The sequence below is a fragment of the Geotrypetes seraphini genome, chromosome 7 (genome assembly GCF_902459505.1).
Source record: "Geotrypetes seraphini chromosome 7, aGeoSer1.1, whole genome shotgun sequence".
NCBI classification, from domain to species: Eukaryota; Metazoa; Chordata; class Amphibia; order Gymnophiona; family Dermophiidae; genus Geotrypetes; species Geotrypetes seraphini.
In genome coordinates, this window is record NC_047090.1 from 56,714,807 (window position 1) to 56,731,335 (window position 16,529).

Genomic DNA, 16,529 nt, shown 5'->3' on the forward strand with positions numbered 1-16,529 from the left:
CTTAACATTCATTGCTACCAGAACACAGATAACCCCTATGCAAATACGGGACCAAAATCCAAAAGTACTAATATATACAAACAAACATTAAGATGCAAGACTCTACATGCAGTACAAAAGAAACAAAGGCATTTCTTCCTGAACAGTGCAAAATACAGATAGCAGATGTAAATTCTCAAAATTAACACAATACAAACACTAAATTCAAAAATAAACTCGTAAGAGGCACCAACATGGAACAACAGGAGCCAGAGGAGCAAGGACCTTGTGAAATAGAGACCAGAACTGAGAGAAAATTACAAGAACAAGTGGTGCAAGGGAAACAGGCTGAGGACGTCACAGACACACAGCAGCAGGAGGAGGATGAAACTCGGGGGCTGGCAAACCATGAGGAGGACTGCAGGAATACCAAAACACGAGGAGAACAAAAAGAGAGGGCAAAAAACTGGGTCTTAAACTGCCTGTACACAAATGCTAGGAGCCTGAGGGCCAAAATGGGAGAACTAGAAATCACTGCTAGCAAAAAGGACCTAGACATAATTGGAGTCACAGAAACATGGTGGACTGAAGAAAATCAATGGGATGTGGCCATACCAGGGTACAAACTATACAGGAGAGACAGGGCACATAAAAAGGGTGGAGGAATAGCGCTGTACGTAAAAGACTCCATACCCTCAACCAGGATGGAAACAACAGTTCAGGCGGATGGCTTGGAATCACTATGGGTTAAGCTACAGGTAGGAACTGGGGCAGACATTAAAATGGGTCTGTACTACCGCCCACCAGGACAACCTGAAGAAATCGACCAGGACCTGGAGGCAGAACTGAGGCAGGTATGCAGAAGCGGAAAGGTGATGGTGATGGGGGACTTCAACTATCCAGGGATAGACTGGAGTATTGGGCACTCAAACTGCGCAAGGGAGACCAAATTCCTAGAGGTCATGAGGGACTGCTTCATGGAGCAACTGGTCAAGGAACCAACACGGGGTGACGCCACTCTTGACCTAATCTTCAACGGACTAGAGGGGCCAGCAAAGGAGGTGACAGTATTAGCCCCGCTAGGTAACAGTGATCACAACACGATCCAGTGCAGGCTAGAAATTGGATCATCAAAGGGGAAAAGAACCACAACGACAGCACTCAACTTCAAAAAAGGAAATTATGATGCCATGAGGGAAATGGTGGGAAAAAAACTCAAAGGTAACATAGGGAAGATGGATTCCGTAGAAAAAGCCTGGACCTTACTCAAGGGAACTGTGCACGAAGCGCAAAACCTGTGCATCCCCAAGTTCAGGAAAGGGTGCAAAAAAAACAGAACAAAAAACCCAGTGTGGATAACAAATGCAGTGAAGAAGGCGATAAGCGACAAGAAAGCATCGTTCAGAAAGTGGAAAAAAGACAAAACAGAGGAGAACCAAAAAGTGCACAAAGAACACCAGAAAGAGTGTCACCGAGCGGTTAGTAAAGCAAAAAGAGAATATGAAGAGAGACTGGCAGAGGAAGCAACAAACTTCAAGTCGTTCTTCAGATACGTCAAGGGGAAGCAACCGGCAAGAGAAGAAGTGGGACCATTGGATGATGGAGACAGGAAGGGAGTGGTAAAGGAAGAGAAAGAAATAGCTGACAGGTTAAATGAGTTCTTCACGTCAGTTTTCACGAGGGAAGATATAACCAACATCCCAGAACCTGAAGAGAGCGGAAAAGGAGACCAAGATGTAAAACTGGTCAATTTAGAGGTAAGCCAAGAAGATGTACTCAAGCAGATAGACAGACTAAAGAGTGACAAATCTCCAGGTCCGGACGGCATTCACCCAAGGGTACTCAAGGAACTAAAAAACGAAATAGCGGAGCCACTTCGACAAATATACAGCCTATCCTTAAAAACCGGAGAGATCCCGAAGGACTGGAAAATAGCAAATGTCACGCCCATCTTCAAGAAGGGCTCAAGGGGAGACCCAGGAAACTACAGGCCAGTGAGCCTGACCTCAGTCCCAGGAAAGATGATGGAGGCACTGATTAAGGACATCATCTGTGAACACATCGAAAAAAATGAGCAGCTAAAACCGAGTCAGCATGGCTTCTGCAAGGGTAGGTCATGCCTCACAAACTTATTGCACTTCTTCGAGGGGGTAAACAGCCAGGTGGATAAAGGGGAATCTATAGATATCATTTACCTTGACTTCCAAAAAGCCTTCGACAAGGTACCACACGAAAGGCTGCTTAAGAAGATATGGAACCACGGGGTACAAGGGGTGATCCACCGATGGATCAAAAACTGGCTGGCGAACAGGGAACAGAGGGTTGGCGTAAAGGGCCATTACTCAGACTGGAAAGGGGTCACGAGCGGAGTTCCGCAGGGGTCGGTGCTGGGACCGCTCCTGTTCAATATCTACATAAACGACCTAGAGGCGGGAACCAAGTGCGAGGTTATTAAATTTGCAGATGACACCAAACTATACAGCAGGGCTCAAACCAGGGGAGACTGCGAAAATCTCCAAAAGGATCTAACGCAGCTGGAAAAGTGGGCCGAAAAATGGCAAATGAGCTTCAACGTAGGGAAATGCAAGGTCATGCACGTGGGGAAAAAGAACCCGATGTTCACATACAGAATGGGGGGAACACCGCTAGGGGTCAGTAACCTGGAGAGAGACCTGGGAGTGATGGTAGACGCAACACTGAAGGCATCGGCGCAGTGCGCTACAGCCTCAAAGAAAGCTAACAGAATGTTGGGTATCATTAAGAAGGGTATTACGACCAGGACGAAGGAAGTCATCATGCCGCTGTATCGTGCAATGGTGCGGCCGCATCTGGAGTACTGTGTCCAGTACTGGTCGCCGTACCTCAAGAAGGACATGGCAGTACTTGAGGGAGTACAGAGAAGAGCAACTAAACTGATAAAGGGAATGGAAAATCTCCCATATACCGACAGGTTGAAGCAGTTGGGACTTTTCTCACTGGAAAAGCGGAGACTTAGAGGAGACATGATAGAAACCTTCAAGATCCTGAAGGGCATAGAGAAAGTAGACAGGGATAGATTTTTCAAATTAAGGACCACCACAAGTACAAGGGGGCACTCGGAGAAATTGAAAGGGGACAGGTTTAGAACAAACGCTAGGAAGTTCTTTTTCACTCAGAGGGTGGTGGATACATGGAACGTGCTTCCAGAGGCTGTTGTAAACAAGAAAACATTAAATGGTTTCAAAGAAAGTTTGGATAGATTCCTAGAAGAAAAAGGGATTGAAGGGTATAGATAGATATAGACCACTACTCAGGCGATGGGCCTGATGGGCCGCCGCGGGAGCGGACCGCTGGGCAGGATGGACCTATGGTCTGCCTCAGCGGAGGCAACTTCTTATGTTCTTATGTTCTTACTGTTGTTGTCTCCCTCCCTCCATGCTTTGCCTTACCTTCTGGCCTCCTCCCACCTGGCCGTTTTATGCCGCCCCCAGTGTTATCTTAGGGCCGGCTCCTTCTTCCTCACTGACACAGTGCACAAAGCCGCAGACAGTGTCCCACGCCTCATCTGGAAGCCTTCCCTCTGATGTTACGACAGCCAAAATTTAATGCTAAGAAATGCAAGGTCATGCATTTGGGTTGCAAAAACCCGAGGGAACGGTACAGTCTAGAGCAGGGGTAGGGAACTCCAGTCCTCGAGAGCTGTATTCCAGTCAGGTTTTCAGGATTTCCCCAATGAATATGCATTGAAAGCATTGCTTGCAAATAGATCTCATGCATATTCATGACAGAAGAGTGGGATTTCGATGTGATTGTATGTGATGATCTTAAGGTAGCCAAACAGGTTGAAAAGGTGGCTGAAAAAGCTAGAAGGATGCTAGGGTGCATAGGGAGAGGTATGGCCAGTAGGAAAAAGGAGGTATTGATGCTCCTGTATAAGACATTTAGAATATCGTGTACAATTCTGGAGGCCGCACCTTCAAAAAGATGTAAAATGGATGGTCTAGAGCACAGGTGTCAAACTCAAGGCCCGCAGGCCATATCCGGCCCTCCTGGTCGTTTTATGTGGCCCGCTGTCCGATGCTCCCAGTTTTACCTTGTGGCCGGCTCTCTCCTCCTCCGCCTCCGCATGTAGCGGCTCCTCGCGCATCCCACATCTCATCCAGAAGTGTTTCGACATCAGAGAGAAGGCTTCCCGATCAGGTGCAGGCTGCACGTGGCTTCGTGCATACTACGACTGTGAGGAGGAGGGAGCTGGCCACAAGATGACACCAGGGGGGAATCTGACTGCGGACCGCATAAAACAGCAAGGTTGGAGCCGGCCAGGTTAGACACCCGCTGGAGGGAGGCACAGCATGGAGGGAGGGAGACAACACAGGTAGGGGGAATGATATTTTCAAGTTAGTGTTTGAATTGTGTCAATTTTGAGCATTTTAATTTTGAGCATTCTATCTTTTGCACTGCTCAGGAAGAAATACATTTGTTTCTTTTTCTCTGGGAGTTGTACTGCATGCAGAATCTTGAATCTTAGGGTGTTTTTTTAATATATTAGTACTTTTAGTTTTTGGTCCCGTATATGCATAGGGGTTATCTATGTTTTGGTAGGAATGAATGTTGAGAAGCATACAGTGTGTTTTGTGTAGTTTAATTTTGTGGTTAACTATTACCATTATGTGTTAATAAGATTATATTGTGTGTGTATACTGTATATGAAAATGAATGGAAAAAATGGTGTTATAATTAGTATTATTATGGGGGCGGGGTCTGGCCCGCGACTTAGCCTGTGTTTTGGATTTCGGCCCCTTAATGTGATTGAGTTTTTTGTCATAAGGAGTATGGGGACAGACTTAAAGATCTCAATATGTATACTTTGGAGGAAACGCGGTGATATGATAGATATATTTAAATACCTACATAATATAAATGTGCATGAGTCGAGTCTCTTTCATTTGAAAGGAAACTGCAATGAGAGGGCATAGGATGAAGTTAAGAGTTAGGAGTAATCTAAGGAAATACTTTTTTACAGAAAGGGTGGTAGATGCATGGAACAGTCTCATGGAAGAGGTGGTGGAGACTGAGTCTGAATTCAAGAAAGCATGGGATAGACACGTAGGATCTCTTAGAAAGAGGAGGAGATAATGGTTACTGCAGATTGGCAGACTGGTTGGGCCGTTTGGCCTGCATCATGTTTCTATGTTTCAACTTCAATTGGGAGTTCCTCAGGGATCGGTTCTTGGGCCCATGCTTATTATTTTTTTTTGCTCCAGTCACATTATTGCTTCAGTCTCTTGGATTTACTTTTTTCATTTATGCTGATGATATTCAGCTTCTTTATCTGCTTAATTCTGTGTCCTGATTATTACTCCTTAATTTCTAATAAACTAGACGCGGTGGTTGTTGACTGTATATTACTGTATAGGTTGAAAATTCTCAGAAAATATCTACTATGATTTTTTTTCTTCTACTAAGGGCTCCTTTTACAAAGGTGTGCTAACAGTTTTATCGCACGCCACGGATTAGCGCGCGCTATAGTGCGTGCTAGCCGAAAAGATACCTCCTGCTCAAAAGGAGGCGGTAGCTGCTAGTGTATGCAGCAATTTAACGTGCGCTATTCCGCGCGTTAAGGCCCTAGCGCACCTTCGTAAAAGGAGCCCTAAATATTTATCAACTCTCCATGTTTCCTTATCAAAGGTACTACTTTACCATATTCCATGTCCATTAAAATTGTTGGTGTAACTAAAGACAATTCTTTATCCTTTCACTTTCATATTTCCAGAATTATTTATTCCTTATTCTTAAAACTTCTTAAGCTTTGTTCCATTCGGTCACTCTTAAACCATAATTCACTCCGCATTCTTTGGTACTTTTCAAACTTGATTTTTGTAACTCTTTTAATTGGTCTTCCTCAATATCAACTTCGTCTTCAGTTGTGCAAAATACTGCACTTCACTTGTTTTACTGTCGATCTAAATATGATCACATTACATCTTTACTTGAGTCAGAACATATACTGTACTTCCAATTTCTTACAGAATACCCTTTAAGTATAATGTACTCTCTTTCCAGATTCAATCTCTGGTCTTTCTTCATTTTTGGCTAGTTACCCGATTCCCTACTCCCCTCAAAGGAATCTCCGATCCTCCCATTAAAACTTGTTGACTACCATCTTTCAGGCAAATGTTTTTGGATATTAATAGGGATTCTAATTTCTCGGTAATGGCTCCTACAATGGCTCTCTTCCACTATATTTATGGGCAGAAAAATCATTCAAAAACTTTGTCACAATTAAAGGCTTATTATTTTAAAATGGCATTTAGTACAACCCTTTAATAGCTATTTTATATTGGTTAACACTGTTTTTTCACTTTACCTTTTGTTGTTCTCCTCTCTATTTTTCCCTACAATATACAAAACTGTAAATTTTACCTTCTCCCCTTCACCGTCTTGTGCTGGTTTTGTTATGTTTACCTTGTTTGTTTTTATCGATTTTAGAAATTTTACCCCTGCTTTTACAATTGTAAACCATTTTAGTTTAACTTTTTATATTAATTGCAGCATATCAAATAAAGTAACTGTAACTGAATTTTGCTTCTTCTGACTGTTACTCTGATCCTCCAACCGGCTGGAGACCTCAACCCTCAGCGGAACCTACATGCACAGCAGGAGGGAGAAGGAAATGCAGTCAGCCCTGATCCAGGTAAAAAAAACCTCCACATACCCACTCAAACCCTCTATGTAGAAAACCTGGGATGAGTCTTGCTCCAAGACTTTTAATGCAAGCCAGCCAAGTGGGTGCACTGCAAAGCAGTCTGCCCTTTGGCTTCAGACTTATGATGTCAGCATCTAAACTCTCCCGCAACCAGAGATGTCCCAAGCAGGGAGCCTCTGCAATACCAATGAAGAGCATCACGAGCAGATGAAAAATACCTGAAATGAAAAATACACTCAAGATCAGATAGGCTTCTACCATCTCACATGTAGAAAGACAAGCTGAGGAGGTACAGGACAGTCCAGAGTGATCGGAGGCGAAGTGAAGAAAGTGCTAATGAGGCTCTTTGCACCCATCTTGTGGGAAGGGATTGACTACCCAAGAGTTCAGGATTGATATGCCTATTGCACTAGAAGAGTATTATCTTTGCTGATGTGTGGGAGGACAAAGCATACCTGCTAACTGACTGTGATTACAGGGAAAAGAGAAGGGGGAAAACTGGGAGCAAAGGGATTGAGCGGGACTAAAAGAGTAGAGTTGAGTCGAGAGATTGCTGAAGGATAAGGAAAGGAGAAAGGAGTGACTGCTGGAAATGAGAGGAGAAAGAATACTAGGGATGCAGGAAGAGCAACACTATCTGCTAGGATGAGAGAGAGAAAGATTTCTGGAAGAGGAGAGAATCGAGAGAACACTAGGAATGTGTGTGGAGGGAAGGACTTGAGAGAGGAATAAGGAAGAACTGAGAGGATGGTGAGGATAAGGAAAGAGACTGCGAGAAGTGGAGAATTAGAGACATTTGACTACCAAGATGGGGGGAGGGGGATGGAGGCAATTTACCTAAGTATCCAGATTGCTAGCAGGGTTGTAACTCTCAAACTATTTTTGACAAGTTTGTAAACGGGTTGCAGACTTCTGGTATAAAGTTACAACACTTGAGAAATATAAGCAATATATTTTGAGTAAACCTAACTGCTCACCTGCAAGAGACTGCTTGAGATACAGTTCCTATATACCTAGGGTTATCAGATATCCAGGAAAACCTTTTAGAGGACTGTCCGGGTGTCCAGATTTCCAAAACCTAGAGTTACCAGATTTCCCCGGATGGCTTTTCAGCAGCAGGCAGCATGGCTGGGGTGGGGATGGGTGGGCCTGGGGCAGGTCTAAGGGGTCCAGATAAACTCCACCAAAACCCAGCAGTTTATCTCCAGGTTTTGGAAGGCCTCCAAGCATGCATGGATTCAAAGTGATTACTTCACATGCATGCATGTGACATCATCATGTTGCATCTGCACATGCTTGGAGGCTCTTCACATGTGGCCCGCACTCAGAAAAGAGATGAGGTTTGTGTTGGGGCGGGACCACGTGTCCTCTTTTTTAAATTAAGAAATCTTGTAACCCTAACTATTCCCATAGTCATTCAGTTTTTTAGCCCATCCTCCCAAAGAAGGGAATGGGTTACAAATCAGGTACTCAAGCATTTTCCCCATCTAATGTACTTGGGGCAGTGGGATTAAGTGACTTGTGCAATTGATATTTGAACTCACAACCTCAGGGTGGAGGCTGTAGCTCTAAGCACTGCGCCATACTCTCCTCCTTAGTAGACTTTAGCAGAAACATTCCCAAAGCAAAAAGAGTTTACTCCAAATTTAGTACATAAGTCTGGTTTCACATTTATTGTTGTCATTGATATGAAAGTCCTGAGCTGTAGTAAAGATCCTACAATTCACCAAAATGTCTAATATAACAAGAAACATCAGATTTTTTGCTTTCTATAAGATGGCAATAACTGTTCTTTTGCATGTTACATTTTTGACTCTGTTCCTTTACGGTGCTGGGATTTTGCATGTGCTTTCCTTCTATCCAGATCTTGATGTATCTCCCATGGAAATGCCTCGATGTTCTCATTAACGCAGGGCAGACAGAACCTTTTGGAGTAGAACAGACTGCACTCCTGTAAAACAAATAGGCTGGCATATGTGCAACTTCTATTTCATGTTACATCTTCCATTTCTCAAAAAAATTTGACATGCTCCAATGCAACTAAATTAAAAAAAACTAAATCAAACCTTCAGCCCAAGAGGACATCACAAAAATGAAAGTACAATACACTTTTTTATTATCAAAAATTTGTCTCAGGAAGTCTCTAAATCAATTTCACTTCCCCCCTCCCCCACCCACATTCCTGTACTATGTAGTTTCTTAAGCACTTTATCTACTTATGTATACAGTGAGGATCATTTGTAACCTCATCTAATATAATAAAACGGTAAGCCGCGCATGCGCACTTCCTATGCGTGTGTCAGTTTTCCATGAGCTGTAGCGCACATAGGAAGTGTGCATGCGCGGCTTACGGTCTGGCCTCACGCGAGGCAAGACAAGTGGCATGGGCGCCCTTCCCTGCTCTCCACCGCTGCCGGCCGCTAGCACCCCCTGCCCTCTCCGTCGCCTCCCGACTCCAGCGGCGTAGGCAGCACTTTAAACACGCTGCATTGCGCCCTTCTCTGCCGCATCTCTGATTACATCATCGGAGACAGACGCGGCAGAGGAAATCGCCAATAGAAGGCCACGAAGCAGTGTGTTTAAAGTGCTGCCTATGCGGCTGGAGTCCCGAGCTTTGTCGGCGGTGGGAGGGTCAGGAGCAGGCCGGATCGACAACGGCAGTAAAAGAAGGAGGAGGGGCCGAACGGAGCAGGGAAGATAAGGTAAGAAAAGGGAAAGGGGGAGTGGGGGAAAATGCTGCTACTGCTTCTACACAGGAAAGGGGGGGATAGGAGGGAAATGCTGTTGCTGCTGCATAGGGAAGTGGGATGGAAATGCTGCTGCACAGGGAAATGGGGAAAAATGACAGACAGACAGCGGGAGGGAGGGAGACAGAAAGAAAGAAAGACACAGGGCCAGGGAGAGGGACAGAAAGACAGACAGAGAAAGGGGGCCAGAGAGAGAGTTAACGGGAGAAGGAAAGGGGGCTGCTTTGGGGGGAGGGGTGTGTTTGGGCAAACAGCTTTGCTCTGGGGGAAAGACAGAAGGGGCCATGGAGAGACAGGGAGAGGGATAGGGGGCTGCTTTGGGGGAGGGGTGTGCTGGGGGAGACAGAAGAGGCCATGGAGAGATAGGGAAAGGGGACAGACAGCTTTGCTCTGGGGGTGAAGACAGAAAAGGGCCATGGAGAGACATTTGGGGGGGAGGTGGGTGCTGGGGGCAGACAGCTTTTCTCAGGGGGAGGGGGAGACAGAAGGATACAGACAGCGGCCAAGGAGAGAGAGAGATAAAGAAACACAGACAGACAGACACATCTATTCTAGCACCCGTTAATGTAACGGGCTTAAAGACTAGTTTTTATTATAACCCAGTAACTGGTAAGACTACTAAACTTAAATCAGATTAATTTTAAAGTTAAAATGTTTTGGTACTAGACTTATTACCTGTGGAAGAGCCACCCTTAGACTTGGAAACCAAATTGCACTGGATTAGTGACAAACCCAAATAGGAATTTGTTTGCGACATACTTGCTTGTCTGATTGGTTGTAGACATCTTGGGCAATATTTTTTACACAGATAACATAGATTGCAAAATCTATAACTTGTTATATGTGAGCTGAGATACAAGTCCAGCATTTCTCACACCACTAAGTTTGATTGTGTGATTCCACTTTTCATTCAGCATCGCTGGCCTCCCATCGTTTTTTGAATCCGCTATAAATTTTTAACCCTTACCCACAAGGTACTTCATACTTTTCCATCATATCTTCGTTCTAATTCCCTATATACCATACACATCTTAATGTCAACCATTTGAGTATTCCCAAAGCAAAGTTTGCTATCACCAAAGATTGTGCCATTTTTTATAAGAACATAAGAAAAGCCTTACTGGGGCAGACCAATGGTCCATCAAGCCTAGTAACCCGTTCTCACGGTGGCCAATCCAGGTCCCTAGTACTTGCAGCTCCATCTCTTTGGAATGGCCTTCTGAAATCTCTTCATCTAAAACCATATTTTGCCAAGTTTAAATCTCCCTCAAGACTTGCTTGTGCAGGGAGGCTTTTGGTGAAGATGGGTCTGATATGTGTCATAAGCATAAGCACATAAGCATTGCTTCTGCCGAGTCAGACCATAGGTCCATCATGCCCAGCAGTCTGCTCCCGCGGCGGCCCCCCAGGTCAATGACCTGTAGTGATTTATTACTCTAAAGCATTTTGTACTGTATAGTAACCCTCTAATTGTACCCCTGGATCCCCTTTTCCTTCAGGAACTCGTCCAGTCCCTTTTTGAAACCCAAAGTCGTACTCTGCTCTACCACCTCCTCTGGAAGCGCATTCCAGGTGTCCACCACTCTCTGAGTGAAGAACTTCCTAGCATTTGTTCTGAACCTATCTCCCTTCAATTTTTTTGAGTGCCCTCTAGTTTTTGTTGCCCCTGCCAGTCTGAAGAATCTGTCCCTCTCTACCTTCGCTATACCCTTCATGATCTTATAAGTTTCTATCATATCCCCTCTAAGTCTCTGCTTTTCCAGGGAAAAGAGCCCCAGCTTCTCCAGCCTCTCAGCATATGAGAGGTTTTCCATGTCCCTTATCATTTTTGTTGCTCTTCTCTGGACCCTCTCGAGTATCACCATATCTTTCTTAAGGTACAGCGACCAGTACTGAATGCAGTACTCCAGATGCGGTCGCACCATCGCCCTATATAGCGGGAGGATAAGTTCCTTGGTTCTGGTAGTGATACCTTTTTTGATAATACCCAACATTCTTTCGCCTTTTTTGAGGCCGCTGCGCATTGTGCTCCCGGTTTCATTGTTTTATCCACCAAAACCCCCAAGTCCTTTTCTAGGTTGCCTTCCCCCAATATTATCCCCCCCATCGTGTAACTGTACATCAGGTTCCCTTTCCCTATGTGCATAACTTTACATTTCTCTACATTGAAGCTCATCTGCCATTTATTTGCCCACTCACTCAGTTTGTTCAGGTCCCTTTGAAGTTCTTTACATTCCTCTACAGATCTAACCTTGCCGGAGAGTTTTGTGTCATCCGCAAACTTCAAACTTTGTCCCTGTTTCCAAGTCATTAATAAATATATTGAATAGCAGTGGTCCCAGCACTGACCCTTGTGGGACACCACTCGTGACCCCTTTCCATTCAGAATAGTGTCCCTTTATTCCTACCCTCTGTTTCCTGTTCGCCAGCCAGTTTCTGATCCATCTGTGTATGTCCCCTTCCACCCCGTGGTTCCACAGTTTCCTTAGTAGGCGCTCGTGAGGTACCTTGTCGAAGGTTTTCTGGAAGTCCAGGTATACTATGTCTATGGGGTATCCTTTGTCCAAATGTTCGCTTATCCCCTCAAAGAAGTGCAGCAGGTTCGTTGGCAAGATCTTCCAGGCTTGCTCTCATCAGCTTATTTTTTTCTATATGCTCATTGATACTGTCCTTGATTAATGATTCGGCCATCTTCCCTGGAACTGAGGTTAAGCTAACCGGTCTATAATTCCCTGGGTCGCCTCTGGATCCCTTCTTGAAGATAGGTGTAACATTCGCTATCCTCCAGTCTTCCGGTATTACCCCTGTTTTCAAGGATAGGTTGCAAATCTGCTGCAGTAGTTCCGCTATTTCATCTCTAAGTTCTTTTAGTATTCTTGGGTGGATTCTGTCCGGGCCCGGAGATTTGTCAATTTTTAGCCTATCTATCTGCTTGAGTACGTCTTCGTGGCTTACCTCCATGCACGATAACTTTTCCTCTTGGTCCCCCTTGAAGAATTTTTCCAGTTCCGGAACATTGGATGTGTCCTCTTTCATGAAGACCGACGAGAAGAACGTGTTTAATCTGTCCGCTACTTCCTTTTCCTCCTTTACCACTCCTTTCCTATCACCCTCATCCAGGGGGGCCCACCTCCTCCCTCACCGGCTGCTTTCCTTTCACATATCGAAAGAAGGGTTTAAAGTTCCGTGCCTCCTTTGCTAGTCTCTCTTCATACTCTCTCTTTGCTGTTCTGACCACGCGGTGACATTCTTTTTGGTGCTTCCTATGCTCTTTCCAGTTTTCCTCGGTTTTATCCTTTTTCCACGTCCTGAAGGATTTTTTCTTATCCCCTACCACCTACTTTGGTTAACCATGCTGGGTCTTTTGCTTGATTCTTTCTGCACCCTTTTCTAAATCTAGGTATATACCAGTTTTGTGCCTCATTCACCGTGTCCTTGAATAAGGTCCAGGCTTGGTCCACCATCTGTGCCTTTCTGGAGCTGTTCTTGAGTTTTCTCTTTACCATTTGTCTCATGGCATCATAGTTCCCTTTTCCTGAAGTTGAACGTTGTTACAATGGTTCTCCTCCCCTTTGGCATACTTAGTTCCACTTTGAATTGGATCGTGTTGTGGTCACTGTTCTCTAAAGGTCCCATTACTTCCACTTCTTGGGCAGGTCCTCTCAGCCCGTTGAGGATTAAATCCAGAATAGCTGTCCCTCTCGTTGGTTCCTTGACAAGCTGTTCCAAGTAGCAGTCCCGTACAGCCTCTAGGAACTCCAATTCCTTTGAACATTTTGAGATTCCTTAGCTCCAGTCTATCCCTGGGTAGTTGAAATCTCCTATAACTATGGTGTTTGCGTTTTTACATTCTCGCCTCAACTCAGCTCTCAGTTCTTCATCCATTGCTTCTGTTTGCCCGGGTGGGCGGTAGTACAGTCCCATCTTTATCTCGGTTCCCTTTCTTCCTGGTATTTTAACCCATATTGATTCCAGTTGGCCATTTGTTGTTACTGCGTCCACACCGGTCGATGGAATGGTATCCCTTACGTAAAGTGCTATTCCTCCTCCTTTCTGATGTGTCCTGTCTCTTCAGTAGAGCTTGTACCCTGGTAGTGCTGTGTCCCATTTGTTGTCCTCGTTCCACCATGTTTCCATGATTACTATGATGTCTAGATTCTCATCTTTGGCCCCGATTTCTAGTTCCCCCATTTTGTTCTTCAGGCTTCTTGCATTAGCGTACATACAGTTTAAGTCTCGATAGTTTTGTTGTCTGATTATTTTACCTTGCGATTCATTATTCTTCCCGTCCCCTTCTCGTTCTGCAGACTTTTGCTTATTGTCTCTCTTGTCTTCCCCCTGTGGTACGTGGTATGTTTCTTCTTTACGTTCATTCCCTTCTTCCTGTTCCTTATTGTCTTCCCCATGTAGTAGATTCCTCCTATCCCTTTCCTGATGTGTCTGTCTCCTTCGGTATTTCGTTGCTTGTTTGACGTTGTTGGTGTCTTCCCAGCACTTTCCCCACTCAGTATCCTTTCGGGATACTGTCTTCCGAATCATCAACACCTGGTCGACTGTCGGCTTTCCCCTTCCTCTCAGTTTAAAGCTTGCTCTTTTCCTCTCTTGACGTTGTTTGCTAGTAGTCTAGTTCCCGCCATGCTCAGGTGAAGTCCATCTCTCCTGTAGAGCTTGTTCTTGCCCCAGAACGTTGTCCAGTTCCTCACGAAGTGAAATCCCTCTTCTTCACACCATCTCCTCAGCCATGCATTTATTGATTGTAGTTCCGTCTGCCTCTTCACATCAGCCCTCGGTACTGGTAGGATCTCTGAAAACGCTATCCTCTGAGTCCTCATCTTCAGCTTCCTTCCCAAGATCTTGAACTGTTCAGTGAGTGCCTTCCTGCTGTAGTCTCTCCTGGCGACATCATTTGTCCCGAAGTGGACTATCACTGCTGTCTCTTCCGTTTCTGCCCCTTCCAGGATCCTTTCAATTCTATCAGTGATGTCCTTCGTTCTTGCTCCTGGGAGACAGGTCACCAGCCGATCCTCTCTCCTTCCTGCTATGTGACTGTCCACCTGTCTCAAGATCGAGTCTCCCACCAGGATTGCAGATTTCCCTTCTTTCAGTCTCCACTGCAGTCACAGATCAGTGTCCTTGGTGGTTCTCATTTCTTCTCCCTCTAGGATCCTGCTTCTTCCTCCTGTGAGTACCCTCCATGGGATCCTTCTTCCTTGGTGTCAGATAGTTCGTGTCCTCCGCTCAGTGCATCCTCCTTGTATGTTTGCTGCTCGGGTTCTTGTTCTTCTACTCTCCTGTCACCACCAGGAGAATAGCCTCCACCTACTTAATATTTGGCCACACTTTGCTTGGCCCGTTTTTATTCTTTAATCTCTACTGTCCTATTTACAGAGAGGTGTTCTTTACCTTTTATTAAATTGTACATCACTCTACTGTGATTATCTTGAAAACTAGTATGTCGTTAATAAACCTAATACAAAATCGTGAGAACAAAACTTGTGGTGTTTTCATCATTGGTCTTAGCAACGTGACGTGTGCATAAATATATTTTTAATATGTTGATTGTAAACAGGCTCTATATAAATAAATAGTAAAGTGCATAAAGTGCAGTAACAGAAAGGCACTGATGAAAACACCACCCCAGCAAGGGCATGAAGGAAGATAATGAGTAGTGCCTTGGGTGTTTGAGGTCTAGTAAAAAATTCACTTGATACAAGTTTTGTTCTCATGATTTTGTATTTGATATTGATTGAACATTACTTAATTTTCCTTGTTTTGTTGGTTAATAAACCTAAACCATTTCCATCTCTCTCTCCTCCTGGAGTAAAACATTTCATCTTTCATCTCTGTAGCTCCTGTCAGAAGACGGTTTGGTGTGGCAGCACTTAAACATAGGGAGCTGAAGGCCCTGTGCCAGGACAGAGTACCTTTGGAGCAACACAGAAAGAGATAGTGTGATAGCAGTCAGATGGGGAAAGGAAGGTGGAGATAAGACCCTGGAGTTGAGGGGAAGGACTAATATAGTGAGTATCTATGGTAAATATATAGCTTGAGTTTTTGAATATTCTACAATATTGGAAGACATAAGGGTAGATATTCAATAAACTTCTGAATAAATCGGTCCAAATATTTAGCCACACAAGCTGGCTAAATCTGGGAATATCCAGTTTAATCTAACTTGTAGTTAGGTTTAGGGCAGTCATTTGTGCTGCCACACTTAAGTATAAATTTGCTAGTCAGCAGTGACTATGATACTGACCTTGAAAACCCAGTCTTTTTAGTCATATCCTAATCTAACCCACATTTTATCTAAACCCGAGGATGGAGGAAACTAGATTTCTAAATGCTTAATGTGGTTAAAAGCTGATTTTAACAAATCTTTTTCTGCCCCCATGTGGAATAGGGGATATAAAGGGTTGTTGCATTTGGCTTTGTCCACTCCTTTGGTAGAGAATGGATATAAGCTTTTATACCAATGGCATTATACCCCTCTGAAATTATGTAACATTTTTAAATCTGGGGATGGAAAATGTTGGCGTAACTGTGGGCAGATGGGCTCTTTCAAGCATATCTGGTAGGAATATCCCAAAAATGCTGCTTTTTGGACTAAAGTTATGATAAATCTTCAGCTTTGTACTTCTTTCTTCTATTCCAAAAGAGCTGAGAGCTGTTTGTTGAACTTTCCTGTACAGGGTATTCCACGAGAGATATATCAACTGGTGATACATATTTTTACAACCGCCAGGATGGTAATTGTTGGAAGACACTGGAGGCACCTGCTCAGGCCTTATTGTATCATAAGCTTGATTATGTTTGTCTGATATCTCAGATGACGGCACATAGGAGGGGGGGAGTGCAAGACTTTCATAAAGTGTGGGATGTGTATATGCAATGGAGGAAATACACTGTTTATGGAGAACACGGCTGTGAGGAAGGGTAAGAACATAAGAATTGTCGCTGCTGGGTCAGACCAGTGGTCCATCATGCCCAGCAGTCCGCTCACGCGGTGGCCAAAGACCAGTGCCCTAACTGAGACTAGCGTTATCTGCATACGTCTGGTTCAGCAGGAACTTGTCTAACTTTGTCTTGAATCCCTGGAGGGTGTTTTCCCCTATAACAGC

The 16,529-nt window shown here is 44.4% G+C and overlaps 1 protein-coding gene across 4 annotated transcripts in view; it reads right to left on the reverse strand.

Annotated features, from left to right (window-relative positions):
• Positions 1-7,165: 7,165 nt before the first annotated feature.
• The window catches only part of CDPF1 (cysteine rich DPF motif domain containing 1), a 41,565-nt gene continuing 32,201 nt past the window's right edge, over positions 7,166-16,529 (reverse strand). For 3 of the 4 annotated variants that reach the window (XM_033953002.1, XM_033953001.1, XM_033953000.1), the window contains one exon: positions 7,170-8,615. In XM_033953002.1, coding sequence (XP_033808893.1) covers positions 8,466-8,615 — 150 coding nt within the window. In that variant the 3' untranslated portion in view covers positions 7,170-8,465. Of the gene's footprint in view, positions 8,616-16,529 lie in introns of all 4 variants that reach the window. The other variant, XM_033952999.1, reaches the window with a different exon arrangement.